The sequence below is a fragment of the Camelus ferus genome, chromosome 18 (genome assembly GCF_009834535.1).
Source record: "Camelus ferus isolate YT-003-E chromosome 18, BCGSAC_Cfer_1.0, whole genome shotgun sequence".
NCBI classification, from domain to species: domain Eukaryota; kingdom Metazoa; phylum Chordata; class Mammalia; order Artiodactyla; family Camelidae; genus Camelus; species Camelus ferus.
This window is the reverse complement of record NC_045713.1, coordinates 28449730-28476296: the sequence shown is the minus strand read 5'-3', so window position 1 is coordinate 28476296 and position 26567 is coordinate 28449730. Positions and strand designations below refer to the sequence as shown.

The window sequence follows — 26567 nt, the reverse complement described above, 5'->3', positions numbered from 1 at the left end:
TACCTTGTACTTATCCACAATTGGCAGCCTGATTGGTCCATCAACTGATCTGTTGAAATTTGGCAAATTATCCAGATATGGAATAAATGGTAATCCACTGAGAACATAACAATATCCATTAAAGGGAGTCAATATAAATGTCAAAATTTTAAGCAGTTATATGACTATAACTTTATACAAAAATGTGGTTATAACAATATTTTCATTCCCATATACTCTTCTCATTCAACCAATTTATTATCCAGTTCATCTTATTCCTCAGAAAATAAAAAAAACGCTCAGTATAATAAAAAGCTTCCCTATAAACTTAGATTCAGAAAAATATTTTGTAGCAAATAGCCCACATGTTGTAATAAAATTACTCCACTCTATTACTTAATTTTTATGGAGTTTCCCAGCTCTGAAATCAGAATACTATAAAATTACAGTATATGAATTTAAAACTTTAAAACTACAGTATATGGATTAGGAGGCTTAATATTGCCAAGAGAGCAATGCTCCCCCCAAATTGATCTACAGATTCAATGCAATCCCTATTAAAATCTCAGCTGCCTATTTGCAGAAATTGCAAGCTGATCCTAATGTTCATATGGAATTTCAATGGACCCAGAATAGCCAAAAACAATCTTGAGGAAAAAAAACAATTTAAAGACTCACACTTCCCAGTTTAAACACTCACAAAGCAATAGTAAATAAGATTTCACTTACAAAAAAATTAATCCAAAATGAAACACATACCTAAATCTTAGAGCCAAAACTATAACAAGCTTAGAAGAAAGTAACCAGATTAGGTAATGTGTTCCTAGGCATGACACCAAAAGCACAATTAAGAGAAAAAGTAAATAGGGGGGCGGAGGGTGGGAAGGGATAGACTGGGATTTCAAAATTGTAGAATAAACAAGATTATACTGTATAGCACAGGGAAATTTACACAAAACGTTACGGTAACTAACAGAAAAAAAAAATGTGACAGTGTGTATATGTCCATGTATGACTGAAAAACTGTGCTGAACACTGGAATTTGACACAACATTGTAAAATGATTATAAATCAATAAAAAATGTTAAAAAAAAAAAAAAAGAGAAAAAGTAAATAAACTAGACCTCATCAGAATTAAAAACTTTTCTGCTTCAAAGGACACCATCAAGAAAGTATTAAGATAGCCCACAGAATGGGAGAAAATATTTGCACATCATATATCTGATAAGGGACTCGTATCCATATCCAGTGCATAAAGAATTATAACTCAATAACAAAATGACAATCCAATTAAAAAATGAGTAAAGGACATGGTATTTTTAATGCCAAGGTTACGTCAATATTTTCTTACATTACTTACTAAGACACAAACTTTTTTCAAAAGAAAGAAAAGGTTACTTACATGTACCAAGGACAGAAATCTGATTGCTCTTTAAGATTTGCTCCAGTCAGTCCTGAGCAGGGCATGAAGTGAATGTCCTTTTTGGGATTGAAGCCAACTTTTTTCAAAAATGGCACTAGTTTCTCTTTACATTCTTCATATCTATTAATATTTATAAATAACTCAATTATAATGTAAAGCAACTGAACTCAAGTTTCATCATTAAACAAATGAAGGTTTAGAAAAACCCCAGGGGGGAAAAAGCATACAGTAACAAAACCATCCTTTATTGCACTAATATGTCTATAAAAAAACAGTAAGACATCCAAAGTTTACCTCTCGTTGCTCCAATTTACTGTTGGATCATCCATCTTATTAATAAGCACAATTAAGTGTTTTACGCCTGCTGTCTTTGCCAACATTGCATGTTCTCTTGTCTGTCCTCCTTTTTCAAATCCAGTTTCAAACTCTCCTTTCCTGGCAGAGATTACCTATTCCAAGAAATCAAAGTTTATTCTTATACATTCAGGTACACTCTTCTAGCAATAAAACATCTTTCTTTTCAGTTTTATCAGAAGCTTCTTGCAAGAAAGTAGAAGTAACTGAGTTACAACATATATACTTTTTGAACATCACAATGTCTAAATGGCTTAAGGTTCTGGTAAATGTTTCTTCAGAATCCCAATTTTCCAAAATCTAGTATGCCTTTATATTTTACAATTTAAACATGTATTTGATTTAGTTCTAATACACTGACCACACACACACACAAATTGCAAAATGACTAAAGGCCTTAAAACACATCATTTCTTACTCATTTTTGTACCTACAGTACATTTATTGGGTACAAAATGGGTAGGCCTGGCATTCAGTGAACACTAACTTCTGACACAGTTAATAGATAATAGCAATGGTAGAGAAAAGCTAAAATATTTTCATGACTAAATCAAATTACAAAGATTTCGAAAATTGTGACTATGTATATTACAGTTCCCTGTAACCTAAATTCTAGCTTTTAGAAGGTAAATTCAACTATTTAAATTTCATATTGGGCTGCTAACAAATACACAGATGAATTGGAAATATCTTTCTTACCAGTACAGCCAAATCAGCTTGAGAAGCACCACCAATCATATTTGGGACAAAACTCTTGTGGCCAGGGGCATCTAGAATTGTAAAATGCTTCTTTTCTGTTTCAAAATAGGCACGACCCACTTCTACTGTTTTACCCTTGTCTCGCTCTTCCTGATTTGTGTCTAAGGCCCAAGACAAGTACCTAAAATAATTTTAAAATGAGAATAATACTGGTAAGAACATGAAAGTTTTAAAAATATTCTTCAACCATTAAAGGTATAATTGATGCCATCCAGCTTTATGTCCCACATACAACATTTAAATCATGAACAGGACTGGGTAGAAATGAAAATTAAGTGACTAAAACTTGTATTATTGTGATTCAGATGCTTGGATCTTTTACATATATCCAGTGTCATGATTATATATTCTATAAGCAAACATTATTTATAACAAGCTGACAATATAAAGGAACTTACTACTTATCTCATGGTGATATTGGCATTGGTACTAAGTTCCTTAATATTTCATTTTTATAATCATCTAGCACAAAGTATAATACAAATCACGGCTATCTGAAGGTATTTCTCAAAAGTGAAGACCACTAACCTGCTACGTGGGAGCAATGGTTACTTGCTAAAAATTATTTCAGTATTTCTTTGCCATAGAAAAATTACTTACATAAGTTCAAACCATCCATAATAGCAGGTGTTAATTTAGATTACCTCATCATCTGTATTACAAAGTAACCTATTTTTTAGTATTATATTGAGTAGGCTTTCTTCCCCCTTATCACAGAATACAATTCAAAAAAAAGACCATCAATGTCCTATTTAGATAAAGCTTGTTAAACTCAAAAACAAAAACAAAAAAAGTAAGGTTAGAAAGAATGAAAAAGTTGACCCTTTCACCAAGCAAAGGCAACCACTGTCGATAATTTCATCTATTTTCTTTCAAGTTTATTCACATAGTTAATGATCATATCCTATGTATTACTATGTTACCTGCTTTCTCCTCAAATTCCACTATGACATCAGTTCTATTCCTGGTTACTGTAAGTTCTAGAAATGAAATTTTAGTGGTCAGGTAATAACTCAAATAAATGGATGTCTTATAATTTATTCAACAAGTCCCCTGTTATTATCCTGGATGTTCAGATGTTTCCAGATTTTTTTCTGTTAAGTTATGATGTCATCAGGAACTGATCTACTGGGTCATATTAGAAGGGAAACTTTTCCTTTGTTATGACACCATTTTTAGACCTCATGAACTTATATCTTAGTAGACCTCAAAAGCATTAAGCAGAGTTTTCTTAAAAGTAATTTATAGTGTCATAAAAGTTTACCAAGTTTCTCTGTTTTTTTCTTTAGCTTCTCTTTCATATTTCTCAAGCGTCCTTTTGTCAACCATTCCAGTCAAATACCTGAAAACATTTCAAGAAAAGAGAAACAAACATTTAATTACTCACAAATTATTCAGCTGTGAAGCTAAAACCTTTAAAGCTCTTGAGAAGAATTTCAATTCTATAAAACACTACTTTAAAGTAAAGGCACCACTGTGGTAGATGCTGAAATCATGAAAGTTTCAGTGAAAAAGATATTTACAGTCTCAAATTAACTCTCCCAAGATAAAGGGGAACAAAAAAGTATCTTTTCAGTGGAGAATTCTAGCAAACACCAAGTAATCATGGCTAATACCACCAGTAATAAATAAAACACTGAATATCGCTATCATGTGTGCCCTGATAGAATGCTATGATAAAACAACATATCTCCCGTGATATTCTTGTCCAAAATGCATAACCTCAATCTAATTGTTAAAAACATCAGTCAACCCCAAATTGAAGAACATACCATAAAATAACTGAATAGCACTCTTCAAATTATAAAAGTCATGAAAGACAAGACTGAGGAAGTGTCACAAGTTGGAAGAGATTAAGGAGACGTAACAACTAAATGCAATGTGGAATTCTAGAACAGAAAAACAACACTAATGGAAAAACTGGTTAAATTCAAATAAGATCTCGAATAGTATTGCACCAGTGTTAACTCCCTAGTTGTGATGACTGTACTATGGTTATTTAATGTTAACATTAGGGTAGGCTGAATATAAGTTATATGACAACGGTGTACAGTTTTTGCAACCTTTCTGTAAATCTATTATTTCAGAATACAAGTTTTTTTTAAAAAAGCAAATGTAAGTACTATATAAAAGAAAATAATTCCAACAGTGTTGTCTAAGCAATTAAGTCTTACTATTTCAATATTTAATATTTAAAAACTATTAGTCAAGGTGAGATTATAATTTTTTAAATAATTCCTTAGTAATACCTAACTGCTTCCTTTGACTCAATCCAAATCCTGTTCCCCTTTCCTCTCTGTACATTCTCTGTAGAGTCATCTACAGCGCATACTTCTAACCACTCTGACTGTAGAATCTTAGTGAAATGCCAATGAAAATTCCAGCCCATAAGCAAAAAATATACATTCTCCTAAAATAACAACATACGGGCCTGGTCACTTCCTTCCAGAGCCTTAGTTAATGATTCATGTGTAATAGGGTCTGTTGTGGAAATTTTCAGAATTGGCAAATTACTGATTAAAATTACTCAACAAGGCAAGACAATGAAGATATGCCCTCTAGATCCGCTGATGATGTAACTTAAAGAAATGGGTCTAATTTAGGAGGGATTAAAAAGACATTTTAATTAAAATATTTTTCAATTCTAGAACATATCACTAAAAGCCAACCATGGTATTTTCATACATAGTTACCTTCTATATATGCCAAAAAATTATTCAGCACATTAGCCAGACTACCTGTCTTTGATTAAATCCACAAAAATTTAAGGAGTCAATGAATGAGGAAAAACCAGTTCTCTCAGATTCATTATTCCCCAGAAAATTATATTTAAAGCAGACTAAGATTCTTATAATCTAGGGTTCTATATTAGTTTTTATTAACAAATCTAAAAGATAGCTTTTAGAAATACATTTAATTAATGTTCCATGAGTCTTACAGTGATAACAAAAGATATTTAACAAAAAAAGACTTACATTATTTGTCCTCCAATGGTTGACTTGCCAGCATCTAAAAGTAACAATATCAACAATGTGCAAACCATAGGTATTAAAAACAAACAAACAAAAAACCCTCAAAAAACCAACCCAAAACATAGTCACTTTATACACAAATACAACTAAAGGTCCATTTAACATATATAATTACAGCTCGCAAAAGCAACTGCAATGACAGGAATCTGGGTCATAAGCTCTGGGTAGTTATCATCCCCTTGGGAAGTGAGGCTAAGACTCCCTGCAGCATAGCAGTGACTTAGAGCTACTTTAACTGGTGAAAAAGGAAAGAATTTTTTTTAAACAGATTGCTCCCTGAGCTTCTGCAGCAGCAATAGAATATAAACTACCCAAGGAGAGCCTCAACAGAGAGCAAAAGTAGCCAAAGACCTGTGAACTACATTTAGGTAGTCTTTTTCGCTTTTAGCCAATACAGGTGTTCCTTTACAAATTTCGAAGGAGTTCATGCTACTAAAAACGTAGAACGGTTGTATCAAATTCAGGGGAAAGCAGAGAGCAGATAAAGAGAAGAAAGGGGGACATATAACTCTTTATTTTCTTCTACCAATTTTTGGCATAAGTCAGATTGTCAAGAGAATATATGAGTAAATTAAATAGGGTTTTGTGTGCTAAACCAGCAACACAATAACATCCAGAAGCTACTCCAAATTAATTTCTTACACACAAAATTTCACTACCTAGTAAAGTTAATACCACAAAATCAACTGAAGTTCACGCAAAAATATAGGTGCATTTTCTAGGATATTAATTAACAGATACCAAAATCTACTGAGTCATCATCAGCAGTCTAGAGACCAGTTGTGCATTTCATATAAATATAAGGAAGCTTATTTTCTTCCAGCTTCCACGCTGGAAGTGTTGGCAATTTTGGGCCAGTAAGAAATCTACTGAGTTAAAAATGAAAACATTTTAGATTAATCCAGTACAGTTTCACTAAACATCTCCAAGTAGCTAAATAAAATGTTCTGTGTTTGATGTACCTAATAACTCTGGTCATTTCTTACCATTGCTTATGAGTGCAACTTACCTACATGTCCGATAAACACTACATTTACATGTTCTTTCTTAGGAGCACCTGGCGGTGCAACCACAGATTTAGGTTTTGGTATTTCCTCTTCCTCCTCCATCATCTCCTGGGCACTTTCCTCTGTGGGCCTTCCATCTCCCAAGGAACCAACCCCTGGCTCTGCTTCACTTATTTCTTCTTTGTGCTCCCATGATTCTTCTGGGGACATTTCTGTCTCCCCGTTTTCTACTGAAATAAGACATTTTAGCTTAGTAATCTGAAAAACGTTTATCATCTGTACACACATGCTTTCAAACAAGAAACAGACCTTTGCATAATCAGTTCCATTTCCTAATGTCTAGTGGCACAAAAGTAAGAGAACAGAAATGGACAAGCTGACCTCATTGCTGACATCAGAGCTCTGACTCAGACACTATGAGAGACTGCTATTTTAATGAAGCTTCAGCTTGAAAGGACAAACAAAACACATGAACAGGAGATCTAATATTCTTAACAGTTCCAGTTATTCCAGCATCAGGATGTCCTGACAGTGGAGAAAAGGGAAAGTTCAAAATCAGAATACTAAAAAGTGTGAAAAGATTTAAAAAATCTTTTCTTTTTCCTCTGCAAGTAATGTAACTTTGTCATCAACTTTATTAATCACCTTGGAAATATGAAACCCTTAAGGGTAAGAAAGTTACAAAGGAAGGAAGTTTTTCTCAAGGTAAATGGATCAAGTACAACTATTCAAACTGACTTTAGCATTTCTCTACTCACTGCTTTTGCCATCACATTTATCATGGCAGTGTTAATGTCCAATTAGATTTGCTTTCTAAATCCTAATAGCAAAGACTCCATGTCAGTTTTAAATGTAGGCATTATAATAATCATAACACTTACATTTGCACTTTAAATCTTGAGAGTGAAAGAGTTTCATATTACTGTATTAATATGGTCAGAAAATTTCTTACCAACAGGTTCTGAAAGTTCCATGCTAACAGCTGAATTTGAACCTAGACAAGAAATTGAGATATAATATATATTTACAAAATAGTACCTAGTACTAGTACCATAGAGAACTTAATGTTTTCTCAATTAGATATTCAAAGAGTCCCATCATAGAAAATTACCTTCACACAATGACTGTTCCTCTTGAGATGGTTCCACAGATGCTGTTTAATAGAAATAAGTTCTATTAAAAATTGAGACCTATACATCCATTTTACTCATCTTCTAAAATACCATAAAAATAGAAGTTCAAGTAACAAAACAAAAACCTCTATAATTCAGACCAATGGCAACTAATTCAGGCTTTCAAACTACAAGTCTATTTAACCCACTAAAAATATCTACCAATTTAAAAACATTTTCAGTAACTGAAATGAGTCGCAAAAGCATGCTTATTCTCTAAATTTGCTTCATAAACTTTTCCTTTACAGACATTATAAGAGTAATCTGCAGCCCAGCACAGATCAAATTAGTTAAGATTTTGCTTGACAAATACACATTCCTTCTCCTGATTCTCTCAGTAGCTCTAGCCCAAGAATGCAATGATAAGTCCAAGATTCTATAATCATACATGTTATCATCAAGATCCTTGAATAAATTCTATTTGATACCAATAAAGTAAAAAGGACATTCATATAAAGTATCTGAAATGCATACAGGCCCTTACATCATCTCAGAAAAAGTAATTACAATAATGCCAATTTTGTCCTATATTAGAATTCTAAGGTCAAGCAACAATCCAGTTTGCACAACTGTCACACTGTAAATCTTATGACATCACTGAAGAGATATATGAGAAATATATACTGATAGCCCAGTATGTAAGTTTATTTTTTACATCTGATAAACCTAAATGATACTCCAACATGTAAGTACTTTTGCTTTAAAAATCTACAAGATGCAAAAAGACACCAAAGGAGAATCCTGCACAACAAGTAATAAAGAATAGTGAATTCATAACCTGCAAAAAAACTCGTACTTAGAATCAGTGCCCAGAAAGTATTAACGTCCACAAGTCAACAAAAAGTTTTGGGCCCAATCTTAAAGAACATGAAATGTTGAAGAAAGTAATTCCTGACCCTGAAAGGTAAGGGGCAACTTTTTTTTTTTTTTTTTGAGGAAAGAAGTGACAGTGCCAAGTGTCACTTAGGAAGATCATTCTATGGCAGTATATGGATGAGCCAGAGAAGTAAAGACACTAAAAAGCAGAAAGACCAACATCACTACTTACAATAAAGAATGCTATCAGGACAAAGGAGCAGTATGACTAGAGAGGAGTGGTTAAGTGCAAAGATAAAGGAGGCGATGTCTGATAGGAGTAGGAAGAAAGGAAGAGTGAAAGGTCTAAGATGACTCCATGTGGTTAGGGTATTAAAAGAAACTGGGGGGGGGGAGGATCCTTTGAATTAGGTTTGGAAGGGTAACAGGAATTGTGTACTTATGGGTGCATAATGCAAAATCTGTTCATGGTTTTATTTTTCAAAACAACTTACTTTTATAGTATGTTTGTCTTAAGTTTATAAAGTTGACAGAGATAGAATCAAGTACCAAGAGCAATTAAGTGCTTAATATACATCTAATGATGATATTATTAAAGGGCCTCAAAATACGAAGTTGACCAGTTTCCCCATGGCAGAAGAAACTTTCCATGCATTCAGACCATGGTGACATTATGAATTTAATGGCAATGCTAGCAGCATTTGCAAACTGATGTGTTTGGAATAATGAACCAGAAAAATCACAGATATAGCAAGATGTTCCTTAAATTTAAGCTTCTCAGTATAGTTGTACCCAGGCTTCACACACACACACACACACAAACACGCGGGCATGCGTGCGCGCAAACCCTTCTTGTTCATTCTGCCCTGGTCTTATTTGTATACACATCACATCCAGGTTTTACTGGCTACTATTGATCCTGGGCTTAGGATTCTACTAGGCCCAGTCATTTGTTCATGGTTAGCAAACAGATGACCATTAGTGCTTGATTTCTCAAGTCCTGCAGGGTTCACATCTGCTAGTGAAAGAGAAGTAAACCTCCCAAGGAATGAAATTACGGTTTCATATTTTCTACTGATATCTCTATGTTCAGAAACACACCCCTATCAGTACTCAGAGGAATAATTTTAATTAAGTAGGAAAGTTATCAGAGTATACAAGTGAATAAAACTACCATACCCTAAATTAAAAGGAGAAACTAATACTGTAGTTTTGGATAAAGAAAGATTAATGAACTGGTTGTAATACCAGGTATATTACCACAGGTTTTAAAACAAGAAGTGAAAAGATTTTACCAGAAGACAGTCAGGCAATAGTACAGCCTGTGTTTTAACACAGATGATAATCTGGGTCTTAAAACTGCTAGTTAAATTTGATCACGGTGAAGTAAGCCAGACACAAAAGGCCACATGTTATACCATTCCACTTACATGAAATATTCAGAGGCAGAAAGCAGAACTGGTGGTTGACAGAAGCTAGAAGGAAAATGGGAATGGGAAGTAACTGCTTGATGGATACAGGTTTCCTTTTGGGGTGATGAAAATGTTTTGGAACTAGACAGAGGTGACAGTTTTACAACACCGTGAATGCACTAAATGCCAATGAAATGTTCACTTTAAAATAGTTTATTTTATGTTACACAGATTTCAGCTCAATTAAAAAAACTTTTTAAAAATTTTTTTAAAGATTTGATCATGGGTCAAAGGACTTCAACATGGAGATTCCTATTTTGCCAGTTCAGTACAGCACAAGTTAGTCAATACCATATATGTGGCAGGTAGCGAAAGCCAGGTTCTAACTCAAGCAACATGTTTTAAACACAAATGTACAACCAGTTCTTGAAAAGTCCTTAATCCATGTATTTCATAAATCACCAATTTAAATTTGCACTGCTTTAGATATCAGACTAATCTCTAATCCTCTTTACACACTAGAGAAATTTAAAATAGCTATCCTAACTAAAGTATCTTACTCCCGTTAGCTAAACGGTATGTTCTTCAAAGAAAAAATATAAAAACAGCTTCAGTGCTGTCACAGAAGTCACAAGTGTCCTACACTGCATGGAAGTGAGAAAAAGGGTGATGATCCTGTCCAATCCAAGTTTCTGCAATAATGGAAATGTTCTACATCTCTGCTGTGATGAGAGTCACTAACCACATGTGGCTAATAAGCACTTGAAACATAGATACTGTGACCAAGGAACTGAGTTTTAGATTTTATTTAATTTCAAAATTAAAGAGCCACATGTGTACAGTTGTAGCTCCTCTTAAGGATTCTCCTCAATTGCCTTACCTAATGTTCCACTTCTGTCCCACTCCCCATCCACCCTGCCATCCCGAGGGGCTAATGAGCTCTCTTCTGAAATCCCCTAGGATATGACCCTTCTTTCAGTTCTAGATATACCCACACACATAGTTTAGTTCGTGTTCCCTAGGAGATTATGGACTTCCAGAATGACTCTGGTTTTCTGAAACATGGAGACTTTTTTCTCTACTCTTGTAGTCTCCACAGGTTGGTACAGCGTACTGTATAGAATAAATATACACAGTTAATTTTTACTGAATTAACTCTAGCAGTTTTCATTTCCACTAGGGTTTAATAGAGTAAAAACCATTTTATATGTGTCAATTTTCTAAGAAGGGGGTTAGAGAAACAATATTCAAGAGATGTTAAAGTACAGCTTGAGGGAAGAACTAAACATTCTCTAGCCACACAGGTGACCATATAATCTCACCAAAATTGCACACTGAGGTATTTTTCTCCTACAGAAAACACTGGAAAATGTTAGTGCAGTATAGTAAAGGCAGACATCAGAAAGAAGAGCCCATAAAATATGTACAGGTGTCCATGGTTTTGCCTTAATTACCTAACACTCTAAAAATAAAAAGGCACAATGTTACAGTGGTGAACAGAGCTGTTTAACATATTTTACATTATCATTTCCTAAAATGCATAAAGTAGTTTCAAAATATTAGAGCACTGCCTACTTAAGACACTGTCACCCAGCTACTACTGAGAAAGAACATGAAGACAGTGCCACAGTGGGCCCACTTTCTGAAAAAATATCTCAGCCAAAAAGATCTTTCAATATCCAATCACAAGGAAAGGACTAGTGGAGTTACTATTACTTGAGTAAGCTTTGAAACCAGCCCTGGAATCCTAACTCCTTCATTTATTCATGGATGTCATCTCACCTATTTATTTAGCTTCTCTGAACCTTAATCTTCTTATCTGTATAATAGGTCAACAGTACCTATACCTCAAGAGGTTGTGAAGATAAGGGCATCCATGATGGTTGTAGTAATTCGCTCTACGCATGGCCTCCCCCCACCCCATTATTAATTAAGCAGCATGGTGTGTGGCAGAACACTAAATTTAGCAGTGGGCAAATTTGGATTCTAGACTCAACTGTGTCCTTAAATCTGCGAGTGACCTTAGGCATTCACTCAGCATCTCTAGGCTTCAGTTTCTTCATCTGAAAATGATGAGACTGTATTACATTCTAAGAATCTATTTTCTCAGTCACTAAAGCAATGCACATATGAACCTGATTAGACTTTTTTGTAGAGTAACTAAAATTCCACTCTATTTTTCAAACAACCGTAAAAGATAGCCTTATTTATGATTTATAACCTAGCTACTGCAAAACCAATGAAGTGTATACATACATAAACCAAAATACATAACCAAATACATAAACCAAAACAGTTTCAGACACCCCAATAAGGTACAAAGGTAACAGAAAAACACCTATGTGCAACCAAAACTACCCAAAGGCAATAGACACAGACTGCTTAGTAGTATAGTAGCCCACTGGAGTTCTATAGAAATAGTCAACCAGGAAATTGCCCCAATGACATTCTAAGCTACACTCTTTTAAAAAAAAACTGAGGCACAGTTGATGTACAATATTATGTAAGTTTCAGGTGTGCAATTTAGTGATTCACAGTTTTTAAAAGTTATACTCCATTTATAATTATTATAAAATATTGGCTGTGTTCCCTGTGCTGTACAATATATCTTTATAGTTTTTTTACTTTATACAAAGTAGTTTGCTAAGGTATGCACTTTTTGTTTCAAGTGAAGTAACATACAATTACCTAGTCAGAATGTGGTTTGGAATTTGCTGTGACCACTCTTAGGCTAGGCTAGTTAAAGATGCTCAAAAAATCTTTGCCAAGTGTTTCTCTCACCAACAAAGTAGAATATGATGGAGAACTAGTTTAATTTGGAGTACTGTTAACGACTAGTCATTTATGAACAAAATCAACTACATCTATAGACCAGCCATGCTTTGTTAAAATCTAATGAAAACAAGAACACAACTTTTAAGCAGCTTTGGTGTGACTCAACAATTGACAGCTAAAAAAGAAGTCTTGAGAACCTCAAAACAACTAAAAACCTTCAACTAGTAGCCAAATTCTTGCTTTTCAAAATTTTTTAAGAATTGTGAATGATGAAATTCTAAATTAATATGCCCAAGAGATAGCCAGAATTGCAGTTAACTCATTGCTGTTTGACATGAAAGAAAACAAGTCTCTACCTACAAGTATTGTAAAAAGATAACTGATGCTCTATTCTAACAAATTTCTAGCAAACTTAAGTACAGAAACACAAGAAGGGTGAATTTCATATATTAATGATAAGAAAACACCCCAAACTTACAGTATTCACAAAGAACACTTAGTAGAAAATAGACCTTTAGTTTTATGATTAGGGTGACAAGACTGAAATTACTTATATAAGGGTACCTGTGAACAGTTCTCAGCTTTGAAGCCCTGGACACCCTCTGTATGGCCCTCTTACCACCAAGAATCTTCCATTGGGTAACTGGTCCCTTTCTAGACCCCTTGAGAATCAGTTATTTACCTTGGTGATGTCACTTCAAGTGCCTAGCACAGTATTCTGCGCTGCTGCAGGCAGCAAATGTCCGTTCACTAACAGCTACACACATACCTGAGCAAAACCAGAAACTCACATCCCGAAAAGTTCCATTCTAATACTAACTCACGCCAAAAGATGATCAAAGCTTTTTTCATTAATTTCTCTCCAACCAAAAAGAAACACTACTTTAATACTTTAAGACATTTCCTCCCCAGCAAATAAAGGCAAGCAAAACAAGGCTTATAATCTGTCCTCTACAATATTTCCCTAATTCGCCCTGATATGTTTTTTAACTGTTGTCTTTTCATGCAGTATAATTCCAGGAAAGGTGAAAAATAAACAAAGGACAGAAGAATGCAAAAAGCATTAAATAAAAGCTGCTCTAAAGAGGGTTTATTCTCAATCAAAATTTCCAACAGTTTAAACAGCTGCTCAACATGGCGTAGCACTAGCGATGCCCTCGCTTGTTCCCTATTTTCTCACACTTGAGCCACTGCTACATGTAAAACCATGAAACAAGAGCCAAACTCCAGTGATCTCTAAAATCAATAAGTCAAGGTAGGAAAAGAAATGACACCCCAGGAACAATACTTTCCCTGATCTCCTTAGCCCATTTGTCCCATCTGAAAAATCCTTTCTGTTAGAATTGTTACTGTAGGCATTTCAGGAAAAGAAACCATATCTATCATCTATCTAAACTTATCTATTAGCCAACTGGTATTCTTTAACATAAAAATAAAGTGTAAGAGCCCCTCAGGACAAAACAACTATTTCTTTGATTCTGGATCTTCTCTACTCTGGTGGCCCTGAAAATGTCACCTTTGGGAAAATTTTATGATTAACAAGCATCCATCAAGTAGTGATGGTTGCATAACTTTGTGAACATACTAAAAAACCACTGAACTTTTAAAACGGTGAATTTTATGGTATGTGAATCATACCAATCATTAAAAAAAAGTCCCTTTCCCACAAGGCATTCAGCAAAACCCAAACACTACAAAACAGAACACTTCTCTTTAAAATTCAAGTTCCACAACATAATTTGCTATATTTTGGAGATAATTCACCCTCTAAGGACTTACTGAGGACTGCCAGTTTTATTCTATACTCATTTTATAATGACAGAGTTTTGAGAGGCATTGAGGGTGGGATGGTAGAAAGAACACTATGAACACTACACTATTACTTTAGAAGCTTTGGCTGTGTCTGAAAGTCCAAGTTCTACGTCCTGAATGTTTTGTGTCCCTTGCAAAATTCCTGTGTTGAAATCCTAATGCCCAAAGTGATGGTATGAGGTGGGGCCTTTGGGAGGCCTTAGGTCATGAGGGTGGAGCCCACATGAATGGGATTAGTGCCTTTATAAAAGAGGCCCCAGAGAGCTCTCTTGTCCCCTCAGCTATGTGAAGACACAGAAAGCAGTCAGTCAGCAGCCAGCTATCCAGAAGAGGAAAGAGAGCCCTCATGCGACCAGGCTGGCACCCTGATCTCCTGAACCATGAGCAGTAAGTACAGTTCTGTTTGTGAGCTACCGCATCTATAGTGTTTTGTTATGGCTGCCCAAACAGACGACGACATGAAGTAACCCAGATTAACACTGCTGAAACATTAACAATTAAAAGAGACTGAACTAGGTGCAAATTGGAATTTAAAATAAGTACATTCTAGGGGAAGGATAAAACTCAGTGGTAGAGCACATGCCTAGCATGCACGAGGTCCTGGGTTCAATCTCCACTATCTCCATTAAAATAAATAAATAAATAAATCTAATTACCCTCAAAAATTTTTAAAAAATAAAGTACATTCTAACATAGAAATGTTTGTTCTAGTACACACAAACTTTGTCTACATTTTCATGCATTTCAGGGACTCTATTTTAAAAGACCATCATTTAGCCAATTTACTTGGATCTGTAGAGAATTGTACTTAAATGAATTATACTTAATTACATTTAAATGGGTTCTACTTAATCATTCCTTTGGAAACCTAAATTAAAAATTTTCAAAGAGATGCAAGGTCAACACTGAATCCCAAGTTCTGACTTGGGGTAGCTAGAAATACGCATTAATCAGCAGCCTGCCAGTGAAGGTGAATAACTCTCTTCTGCACAAAAGCGTTTTCCTCTACTGGTTGCTCAAAGCACCACTGAAATTATTCCCCACCCTAGCCACCTCAACAAAAAGGAAGGAAAAGAGAAGACTCACCTTCTTTCAGGAGAAAGATATTCATCCTAGACAGACACACATTTTAAGTCATTCTAGTGCTCTACCTCTAAACCCCTTCAAGAGTTCTCCTGGTAACTAATTTAAAAACACACCCACAGGAGGGGGGGCAGGAATAGCTCAGGAGTAGAGTATATGCTTAGCATGCACAAAGTCTTGGATTCAGTCTCCAGTACCTCCATTAACCAAGAAAAAAAAAAAACAACACAAAAACACCCATCAATTTAAGCTATGGCTTAACAGCAAAAGAAAACATGCTAGCCCTACAGTCTATTTCCTCACTATAAAAAACCTTGCAAACATTATGGTTTCTTCTTTGTAAATTTCAATCTAAATGCTATTTCCAGTTTTTTCCCTGTTTCTTCCAAGCACAATTCTCTGCTCTGATGGTGGTAATTTATGGACCTGAATGGGTTGGAACATGCAACCCAACAGTGCCACATAGTTCTGAACCTCAATTAGAAAGTCTATTCTTTTCCAAATAGGCATCCTACAGACGACAGGTTGGTTGGTTGGTTGGTTTTTAAACATTAACTGGCATTTTGTAGAAGCAGTTGATAGAGTCAGTAACCAAAATGAGTTTCTGGTTAAAAAAAAGAAAAAAAGAAAGAAAAAATTGACCACAACGTAGGGACCACAATGTAGGGACAACTGCTTCCCTACACATTTTTACATCTCCAACTTCTAACACTGTCACAGAGGAAAGGATTAAGAGTAAAACTGCAAATTGGCAAATACCACGAAAAGACAGTTCTCCTGTGAAAGAGGCAATGACTAGTCACTCAACAATGACCACCATTCCAGACCACTGCTCAAAGGAGGGCTGTCCCTTGATGACTGGCTGATGATGGAGTCCTTGGTCTAATCAGAGTGGTATTGGTGACTCCAGAGTTAGGAGGGAGGGCCAAAAAAGAAAATGGCTGGATAAAAACAATCTGTATAAGGTTTGGGGGGAAAAGGCACTTTTAGGAGCTAGTAAGAGAACTAGTTTACACAGCCCAAATGACTTGATCTAAGCGAAGAATTAAAAGGCTAAAATTTCTTGTTCAAAGGGCATATATATCAACCACTCATATAAATAAAAGAAACACCAGTCAATAAAACAACCAAATCCAAACTGCTCACATACATACTTCCCAAGAAAATTTCCCCAAACTCTCTCTTTGCCTCTACAGAGAAAACTGTAGCCAAAGTTCCTGAAGAAACTGAACTCCTAGAGCACTTTTATGATGTCTACCTAAGAAATACAACATAGCACTTTAAAGAAATCAAGCTCACTCATTTGACATTTCTACAAAATCAGTACCTGAAAGCATGCTATCACTTAAGCAGCCCCTAAATACATTTAAGATTTTAGAAGACTGACCTTAACTTGAAACCACAGAAAGTCTACTAGGCTAGCTATGATCAAAATGGCACGTGACAACTATTAAGTTATAACAAATGCTCGTGTCTGAATAGACTAATTTCTGACACATGAACGTAGAGTGAGTTATACCAAGCAACCTGAGTAAGATAAACGACTTTACCGCAATAAAAATTCTAAACGTGTCACCAACTAAGGAGAAAAGTCCAAGTCTCACTTAAGAAAAAGGGCACACATATCAATGTAGTTTCCTACACACTTTAATGTTAAGTGAGGAATTCTAACTTTATGAACTTTATAAGCTTTCAAAATACTACCGGTGAAAAAGATCTTTGTATTGATAGCCAACAGTTTCTGCCCGATCACACGACTGCAATGCATCCTGGGATTCTTTCAGGACACTTCGGTGCCGTAGATATTTAAAACGCACAGTTTCAATATTAGAAACTGCAGCAAGAGACGCTCTCTCGCCAAAGCCTAAGGTAAAGGGAAAAGTCGAGTATTCATCGTCCCCAACTCCTCAGTTCCCTCAGCGCCCACCCGACTGACTGCTGGCTCCGTCTGTCCTCACTTCTAGGCCTCGTGGCACTGACCCGCGGCGGCCCCCCTCTCCGTCCCATATGGTTCCCACTTCCAACGGGGAACTGCGGTCCCCGGGGGAGAGGCGGGCCTCAGGCCCCGGGCCCCACCGGTGTGCCCTGCACGCTGCTCCTGCTCCGCCTGGCCCTCCGCGGAGGCGACCCCATGCAGGCCGCTTCCCCGGCCCGGGGACGCCCCACCCAGGGCAGCCGGCACCGGGCGCCGCTGTCAGCGCCCCACGTGCCGCCCGGCCCCACCGTCACGCGTCCGCGGCCCGGCAAGGGGCGCCCCTACCCCACCCAACCCGACCCCCGTCCCCATCCCAGGTGGGCTACAACCCCTAGGCCGGCTGCCCCTGCCCTCGCAGTCCGGCTTCCTCCCGTGTCCCGGCCCTTTACCCGAAGGGCCTCCTGCGCCGCTGCCGGCTCCGTGGTTGTTGGCGGCGGCGCCAGCTGGGGGTGCCGGCGGCTGGGCCGGACCCCGCAGGAAGGACGGCACGAACTCGGCGGCGTGGACGTTGGGCACGAAGGGCTTGGCATTGACGTTGAGTTGCCGGCTGAAGGCCGCGCTGAGGTGCTCACGCTGGGCCTCGGCCGCCGCCAAAGGGCCACCGGCGAGGCCGCACGGGCCCGACCCGGGAGCTTCCATGTCCGCCTGGTCCCAGCAGTCCGGCGCCGAGTCGCTGCTGCTGCTGCCGCTGCTGCTCCCGCCGCCGCCACCGCCGCCGCCACCACTGCCCGGATCCATGATCGGGGGGGCCGTGTGTGTGGTAAAGAGAGGGCGGGAAATGGAGGCGGGGGCGACCGGCTGGGGAGGAGCAGGCCGAGCTGACCCCAGGAAGCGGCAAGGCAGAAGGGCCGGGGGCTAGCGACACAATCCCCGGCGTCGTCGCGGCGGCAGCTCCAGTCCCTATCCGCACTCGCGACGACGACAGCGGCGGCGACCCAACCCTCCTCGTGTGTGCGAGCGGATCTCCTCCCACCCAACCCCAGCCACCTCCGACCGCCTCAGCGCCAACCCGACGCCTGGCGCGGATTGACCCCTTGCCACCACCCGTACCTTCGCCTTGGTAGTTCGCAGCCCCGGTGGGCCCTGTTTCCGGCTATGAAGCGCGGCAGAAGGCGGAACTACGAGTTCCGGCAGAGCCCGCGCGACACCGCTGCGGTTTTCCCGGGGGCCGACGGGAGTCGGAGTTCCGGGCCGGGAGCAACCGGAAGCGGCGCCAGCTCCCGTCAGGCAGCGCGAAGAGGCGGAGGTCTGGTCGTCGCACGGGGGCCCCACCTGTCACCGGGTGGGGGCAGGGGTAGGAGCAAGCCTTTGCGTGACTGGGCCTGGGGTCGCGGACCGCGAATCTCTTAGTTCGCAGGGGTCGTCGGCTCACTCCTATTCTGCCCAGGACGCGGGAAAACGGACAGCAGTTCTAACGTAGAAAGAAAAGCTTTCACCTCCTGAGAATTCTTTCCTTCTCTTCTCACCATCCCCCTTGCGTTCCCAGCCTCGCAGTCTCCCCTCCCTGTTCGTTCTTTCCACCTTCCTCTTCCCCGCCACCGGCCAGAATTTGCCCTACATTTCAAAGGCGACGCAGAGCGTCTTTCATATTATGTATTCATTTAGTGGAGGAGATCGTAAAACCGTGAGATGTTACAACATAAACTGCAAATGTAGCTCATAAAGCGCTCGGGCCCAGGGTCTGCCGCGGCAGAGAGGATTATAAATTGGAAACTTACAATGACTCACTGTCTGTATGACTAGTCATTTGAAACCTTCACCCAAACTTTTCCATCCCTTTCTCCTCCGGGCCAAGGGCTTTGCAAATTAAACAGAGGATTGCCATATTCCGTGATGTATCCAGCTGTACCCAACTAACAGGCTTATTTTTGTGCGTCCAGTTTCACTATGCAACTTAAGATGAAGTGGTTTTCTTTTGAATGGTCGGATTTGTTCAGGTTTTCTCATAGTAGTTTATTGACTGCATCTCGCGCTGACAGGTTGCGGTTCCGTAAACATGCAAAAGATAAATACTTAGCTCTAACTGCTTAAAGTAGGAAAATAGCATTGCTCTGAGTACCTGTTAGGTGTTCTTGTAATTCACCCCTGTGGAGCCCAAGACGGAGGAAAACCTATTTTTGATATTTTTTCTGCAGAAGTATAGACAGAGTATCACTAACCTGCTAGAAATTACAGAGTGCAGGTAGGAATACAGAGGATAGGTATTTAACAACCTTGTGTTAAGTTCTGAAATCTAGATCTAGATATGAATTTTACTTTTGAATATCTATTTTAAAGATAAAAGAGAACTCACCCTGAGGAGATAAATCAAAAACAAAGCTGTCAGTTACCGCCCCCCCCCCTTTTTTTGGTCAGTTACCTTTTTTAAAACAAGTCCAACTCTAAAGTGGTTTGAAATTCTGTTTAATATTAAATTAGCAAATGTGATGGATGCCTTGTTTCTTTAACACATAACACTTGGAAATTGAGCTCTGTGAGTGTAAAGAAACCAGACACCTCCAATATAACAAGGCTGGCTTTAAGTTTCTCCATGGGACTGTGGTTCATGCTCCCTGAAATTTTCTGGAGATTGATTTTTTTTTTTTTTTAACATCAGATGATGTATTCCTCTGATTAATACGAAGTTCTGGTTACAGCCTATTGATACAGTTCTCTGAAGACCCCACTGGATCTTTCTTAAGAGTGTCCCACTTCAAAGTTGGTATTAAGTGATTGCCTTCAGAGTTAGAGAATTTACCAATGATTGATGTAAAAATCAGACCTTCTTTTATATATAGGAGACTTGCATTGCTATTGAATGAGATTCACAGCAAGAAGAAAACTGTGTCGAAAATAAAGTGCCTTCTCACTCCACTCAAGATTTGCTCTTCCCAACTTACTCCTAAGAAAATGTCAACACAAGTTGCTGACTCAAATAGTGAACCACGCTGTCCTCCAATACTTTGTCATTGCATATGGTACTTCAAGATGTATCACCAGGCCGGCACTGGGCAATCACTCTAATAGGTTACTTCTTCACGTCTAATTAAATTAGCAGAGTGTCTTTGTGCCTGGTGCTTTTTCTAGGGACAAAGAAACTGCTAAAACTGCAGCTTTGAAAAGTTGATGTCATTTTAGCTTCCCTGTCTCTGAATAGGATAATTATGGATGTACAGGAGGGAATCCCCTCTGTTGGATTTCAAAAGCCTTAAGGGTTGAGACACTGCTCCAAGCAGGAAAGTAAAAAGCTCTTCTTGATAATTACTGTTGTGCTAAGAATGAGCAACTTGTCAAAATCTTTTATTCAGCTCCTTTATATTGGCAATGCCCAGTATAAAGCCTAACACGGGAAACATGCTTAGATGTTTAATGAATGAATAGGTGAATCAGTAGGGAGTTTGCGTCAATACTGCCCTTTGATACTCATGTAGGGCTGTTGAGGCACAGGACTGTCAATTTTAAGGTAGTTTTCCAAGGACGTCCTGCTATTCCTTGTGATGTGCACACAAGGTTAGCTTGACAACAGCTTTACTTCGCAAAGCTATGCTTGTTCAAGGTCTGAACTATTTCTGCACAGATGATTCCCATCTTCCAATGCAAATCCCCCCTGCTAACTTTCCTAGTCATCTCTTTCTTCCTCTTTCTCTCTCTTTGTTCTCTGTGGTCTTCCCAACCTTCCTTAGTTATTCTGCCTTTCAGCTAAATGAGGGTCTCAGCATTTGCACCTTTTAAGCAACTACACAGTACTTTGGGGTTTTTTTAACCTGAGAGTTTATCTTTTATGCTTCCGAGCATGAGACTGATATGAAAACTCATAGCTGTCCCAGGCTTTTAGTGGGTGAAAATGTGTTCACACAAATGGATGCTGATGGAGCAGTCCCATTTCTTAAGATGGTTTCTTCAGAAATACGAGCACGAAAGTTGTTCTTTCCAGCATTTTTGCAATAGCTCCAAACTGGAAACAATCTAAATGTCCATCAACAGGAAAATGGTTAAATAAGTGGCAGTACATCAATATTATGGAATAACAGGCAGCTATTAAAAAGAGTGAAACATATAACAAACTAGTGAATATAGCAAAAAAGAAGCAAACTCAGATACAGACAACATACTAGTGGTTACAGGGCAGAGGGCAATGTAGGGGTGGGGAGTGGGAGGTACAAACTATTGAGTGTAAGACAGGCTCAAGGATGTATTGTACAACATGGGGGAATATAGCTAATATTTTATAATAACTGTATATGGACAGTAACCTTTAATAATTGTATTAAATTTTTTTAAAGAAGAGTGAAACAAACTAGATGCCAACATGATAATACATGTATAATATATGGTAAAATAGGGGAAAAAGCTATCTAGAATGTGTAGAATATATAGTGGATCAGTGTACCTAGTACAGGCTTATTTCTGTAAACATATCTAGCTTTATCCTCTCCCCGGAATGATCTTTTCCTGGATCTTCACCTTTCTAGCTTGCTGTCATTCAGCTCAGATGTTGGGTCCTCAGCTCAGAGACCTCTCCTAGCCACCTGAACCCTCCACCAACCCATATCACTCTCTACCATCTTACCCCCTTTTATTTTTTTCACAGTATTTACCACAACCTGAAATTTTTATTCATTCCCAGGCTTACTGCCCATCTCCTACTAGAAAATTAATTCCATCAGTCTGTCTTCTTCACCATTGCCGTTTCCCATCCCCTACAACACTGCCTGGCTAAGTGCTCAAGAAACATTCAGGAGAGAGGGAAACATGTGTATCTCTCTGTATGTTATAAAGCTTTAGAAAGTGCAGACAGTTACATATTAAACAATTAATGGAAGATATATCTGTAGGGTAGGATTGGATGTGGGGAGGACAGCAGCTGGGAGAAGAAGAAAATATAATTTTTTACTTACATTTTTATGTTTGGATTTTCCTACAACCAGAAGATTGGTTTAAACATTTTTTATTGAGATGAAATTCACATAACATAAAATTGACCATTTTATTTTTTAATTTGCTTTAATGTTTAAATTTTTTATATTGAAGTATAGTTGCTTTACGATGTTTTGTTAGTTTCTGGTGTACAGCATAGTGATTCAGTTGCATATATATATATATATATATATATATATATATATATATATATATATATATATTCTTTTTCGTATTTTCATTATAGCCTATTACGAGCTATAGAATATAGTTCCCTGTGCTACTCAGTAGGACCTTGTTGTTTATTCTGCATGTAGTAGTTTGTATCTGCTAATCCCAAGCTCCCAATTTATCCCTCCCCCTCCCCTTCCATTTTGGTAATCAGAAGTTTGTTTTCTATGTCTGTGAGTCAATTTCTATTTTGTAAATAAATTATTTGTGTAATTTTTTTAGAATCCACATACAAGTGATATCATATGATATTTGTCTTTCTCTGTCAGACTTACTTCACTTAGTATGATAATCTCTAGGTCCATCCATGTTGCTGCAAATGGGATTATTTCATTTTTATGGCTGAGTAGTATTCCACTATATAATATATAATATACAATTATTATATATTATGTAATATGTATTATAATAATATATATTACACACACACACACCCCCCACATCTTCTTTATCCAATTATCTGTCAATAGACATTTTGGTTGTTTCCATGTCTTGGCTACTGCAAATAGTGCTGCTATGAACATTGGAATACATGTATCTTTTCAATTTGGAGTTTTCTCTGGATATATGCCCAGGAGTGGGATTGCTGAATCATATAGAAAATTGACCATTTTAAAGTGAACAATTAAGTGGTATTAATGCATTTACAATGTTGTGCAGCCACCACCTCTATCTTGTTGCAAAACATTTTCATCATGGCATAAGGAAACCCATAACTGTTGTGGGAATGATTCCCATTCCCATGGGAATATGCCCCCATTTTTTTTTTTTAGAGAAAGTACTGGGGATTGAGCCCAGGACCTCATGAATGTTAAGCATCCATTCTACCACTTGAGCTATACCCTCCTCTGGGAATATACCCCTTTTGAAAACCTACAATCTCCTTTTAATCTCTAGGCTTTAGCTAGTCTGGTCATTTCACATAAATGGAATCATACAATATATAACCTTTTGTGTCTGGCTTCTCTCACTTAGGATAATGTTTTCAAAGTTCATCTGTGTTGTAGTACATGTTGGTACTTCGTTCCTGTTTATGGCAGAGTGGTATTCCATTGTATGGATGTACCACTTCTTGTTTATCCATTAATTCATTGATGAACAAATTGCTCTTATAACTTAAAGACATTTAAAATAAAAGAAAGTTTAAACAAGTGAAGTCCCAGTAAGGTGCAGAGTCTACTTAATTGTATAGTGGCAATGCCAATTTCCTGGTTTTGATAGTGTACTATGTAGTTATGTAAGAAGTTATCATTGGGGAAAGCTGGGTAATGGGTACATGGGACCTCTTGTAGTATTTTTGCAAATTCTTATGAGCCTATAATTGCTTCAAAATAAAAAGTTAAAAGGTTAAAAACTCTCACACTAGTAAAAAGCCATGTTTTCTGAAACTCTTAGAGTCCACAGATTTTAGCCTCAGATCCCAAGTCTTTACCAAAACATTGTTTTTTCTGCCTTCCTTAATTGAACTTCTTTGGGGGTGCATAGTATAGCTTAAGTGGCAGAGCGCATGCTTAGCATGCATGAGGTCCTGAATTCAGTCCTCAGTACGTCCTCTAAGAATAAACAAACAAACCTAATTACCTCCCCCCACCAAATAAATAAATAAAAGGACATGCATTAAAAAATTTATTTAAAAAAAACTTGTTTGGGCCAAGGGTAGCATCGGGGCGGGGGATTTTTTTTCACCTTTGAGGATTTTATGACATAAAATATACAAGGAATCACAAACCCTCATATATTGCAAAGATTGTCAGTTGTTAACATCTCATCATGTTGTTTCATGTTTTAAGATCAGAAATAGAACAATTTCAGTATACATGCCACCTCTTTTATCCCCATTCCTATTCCACTCTATCCCCTCAAAAAAGGCAGCCACTATTATATATTTAATATGATCCATCTAATCTATTTAAAGACATATTTATGTACATATACCAGACTAATCAATGAAAGCTACATTGTATTATTTCAAAATGTACATGTAATATACAAAACCTGTCTTTCACTTCACATATTTATCTTTGAACTTCTATAGAGTAACTCCATCTATGTTAATACATCTTTTTAAAAAATTTTACCCATTTCCCTACTGATAGACTTTTAGGTTATTTCCAACTTTTTGTTATACCGATAGTACTTGCACAAGTGTCAGGATGCTTTCAGAAGCAAGTTACAGAAGTTTCAATTCAAACTAGATTTGACCATAAGGAATGTATTATCTTACATAATTATAAACCCTAAGATAGGACTGACTTGTTAGCCCATTGGTTCAATAGCTGAATGACATCATCAGTGACCTACATCTTTCCATCTGTCCGCTGCCCTGGATGTTGGCTTGATCCTTGGGCTGGTCCCGAGATGGCTGCAGGGTTCCAGATGAGAGAAAGATTTCCAGATACCACATCCAGAGAAGCAAGAGAGAGCATCTCATCCTGCAGCTGTCTCCTAGGAGTGAGGAAACTTTTCCCAGAATCCCTTTAAGAGATATCTCCTCCTATGTCATTGGCCTGGATTGGGTCACCTACCCCTTCTTGAAAAGGAGATATCTCTGTCTTTCTATTGTGGTAAAATGGACATAACATAAAATTTGCCACTTCACCCATTTTTTAGTGTACAGTTCAGTGACATTAAGTGTGTTCACGTTCTGTGTAACCATCACCACCATCCATCTTCAGAACTTTTTCATCTTCCTGACCCGAGACTCTGGATCCACTAAACAGTAACTCTTTGTTCTCCACTCCTCCAGCCATTGGCAACCACTGTTCTACTTTCTGTCCCTATGACTTTGACTACCCTAGGTGCCTCATACAAGCGGAATCCTATAGTGATGAATGATGTATTTAACTTACCGTAATGTCCTCCAGTTTCATCCTTGTTGTAGCATACACCAGAATTTCCTTCCTTCTTAAGGTTGAATAATATTTCATTGTCTAAATATACTCTAAATATATTACATTTTGTTTATCAGTCAATAGACACTGGGTTGCCACCAACTTTTGACGATTGTGAATAACGTTGTCATGAACATGAGTGTACAAATACAAATACCTGCTCAGGTGTCAGCTTTCAGTTCTTTTAGGTATATACCAAAAAGCTGAATTGCAGATTCATATAATTCAATGTTTAATATTTTGAGGAACCAGCATACTTTTTTCCACAGTGGCTGTACCATTTTACATTTTTACCAGCAATGCACAAGGATTCCAGTTTCTTCACATCCTCACCAGCACTTAATGTTCTGTTTTTTTTTTTTTAATCATCATCATCCTAATGAGCATGAAGTGGTATCTTGCTGTGGAAAGTGGATCTCTTAAACTAGTGATTTGCACTGTTGGTTGTACATTAAAATTGCCTGGGGGAACTTTAAACCCTACCCATCTCTAGATTCTTCTTTTTTTAAACAGGAAATTTATTTTTTATTTTTTATTAAAAATTTTTAAAATTGAGGTGTAGTTCATTTTTTGGAGGGGAAGGAGGGAGGTAATTAAGTTTATTTATTTATCTTTTTTTAATGGAGGTCCTGGTTTCAGTTCCCAGGACCTTGCAAGTGCTAAGCACACACTCTACCACTGAGCTATATACCCTCCCGCGTGAAGTGTAGTTGATTTACAATGTTAGTTTCAGGTGTACAGAAAAGTGGTTCAGTTATACATACGTATAATTATATATATATTTTTTTTCTTTTCAGATTCTTTTCAATTGTGTTATTACAAGACATTTCTAGATTCTGATTTAATTTGTCCTGGATAGGACATGGGCACTGATGCATTTTAAATATATCCATTTTAAATATATCCCTTATATCCCTTGGTCTCTGTGTGAGGCCAAGCTTGAGAACCAC

At 37.7% G+C, this 26567-nt stretch overlaps 2 protein-coding genes across 5 annotated transcripts in view; one reads left to right on the top strand and one right to left on the bottom strand.

Annotated features, from left to right (window-relative positions):
• Positions 1–18669, bottom strand: part of GSPT1 (G1 to S phase transition 1) — a 30983-nt gene extending 12314 nt beyond the window's left edge. Inside the window, exons 1-10 of one of the 3 annotated variants that reach the window (XM_032460774.1) lie at positions 18650–18669; positions 7666–7707; positions 7507–7548; positions 6557–6784; positions 5491–5524; positions 3780–3857; positions 2456–2636; positions 1697–1851; positions 1382–1522; positions 4–97 (exon numbers count right to left, since the gene is read on the bottom strand). In XM_032460774.1, coding sequence (XP_032316665.1) covers positions 4–97; positions 1382–1522; positions 1697–1851; positions 2456–2636; positions 3780–3857; positions 5491–5524; positions 6557–6784; positions 7507–7528 — 933 coding nt within the window. In that variant the 5' untranslated portion in view covers positions 7529–7548; positions 7666–7707; positions 18650–18669. Of the gene's footprint in view, positions 1–3; positions 98–1381; positions 1523–1696; positions 1852–2455; positions 2637–3779; positions 3858–5490; positions 5525–6556; positions 6785–7506; positions 7549–7665; positions 7708–17988; positions 18610–18649 lie in introns of those variants that run through there. The other 2 variants (XM_032460772.1, XM_032460773.1) reach the window with 2 other exon arrangements.
• The window catches only part of SNX29 (sorting nexin 29), a 587367-nt gene that overhangs the window by 17322 nt on the left and 543478 nt on the right, over positions 1–26567 (top strand). For both annotated transcript variants that reach the window (XM_032460769.1, XM_006190981.3), the window contains exon 3: positions 14823–14928. The gene's annotated coding sequence lies outside the window, so the exon portion shown is untranslated. The remainder of the gene's footprint in view (positions 1–14822; positions 14929–26567) is intronic.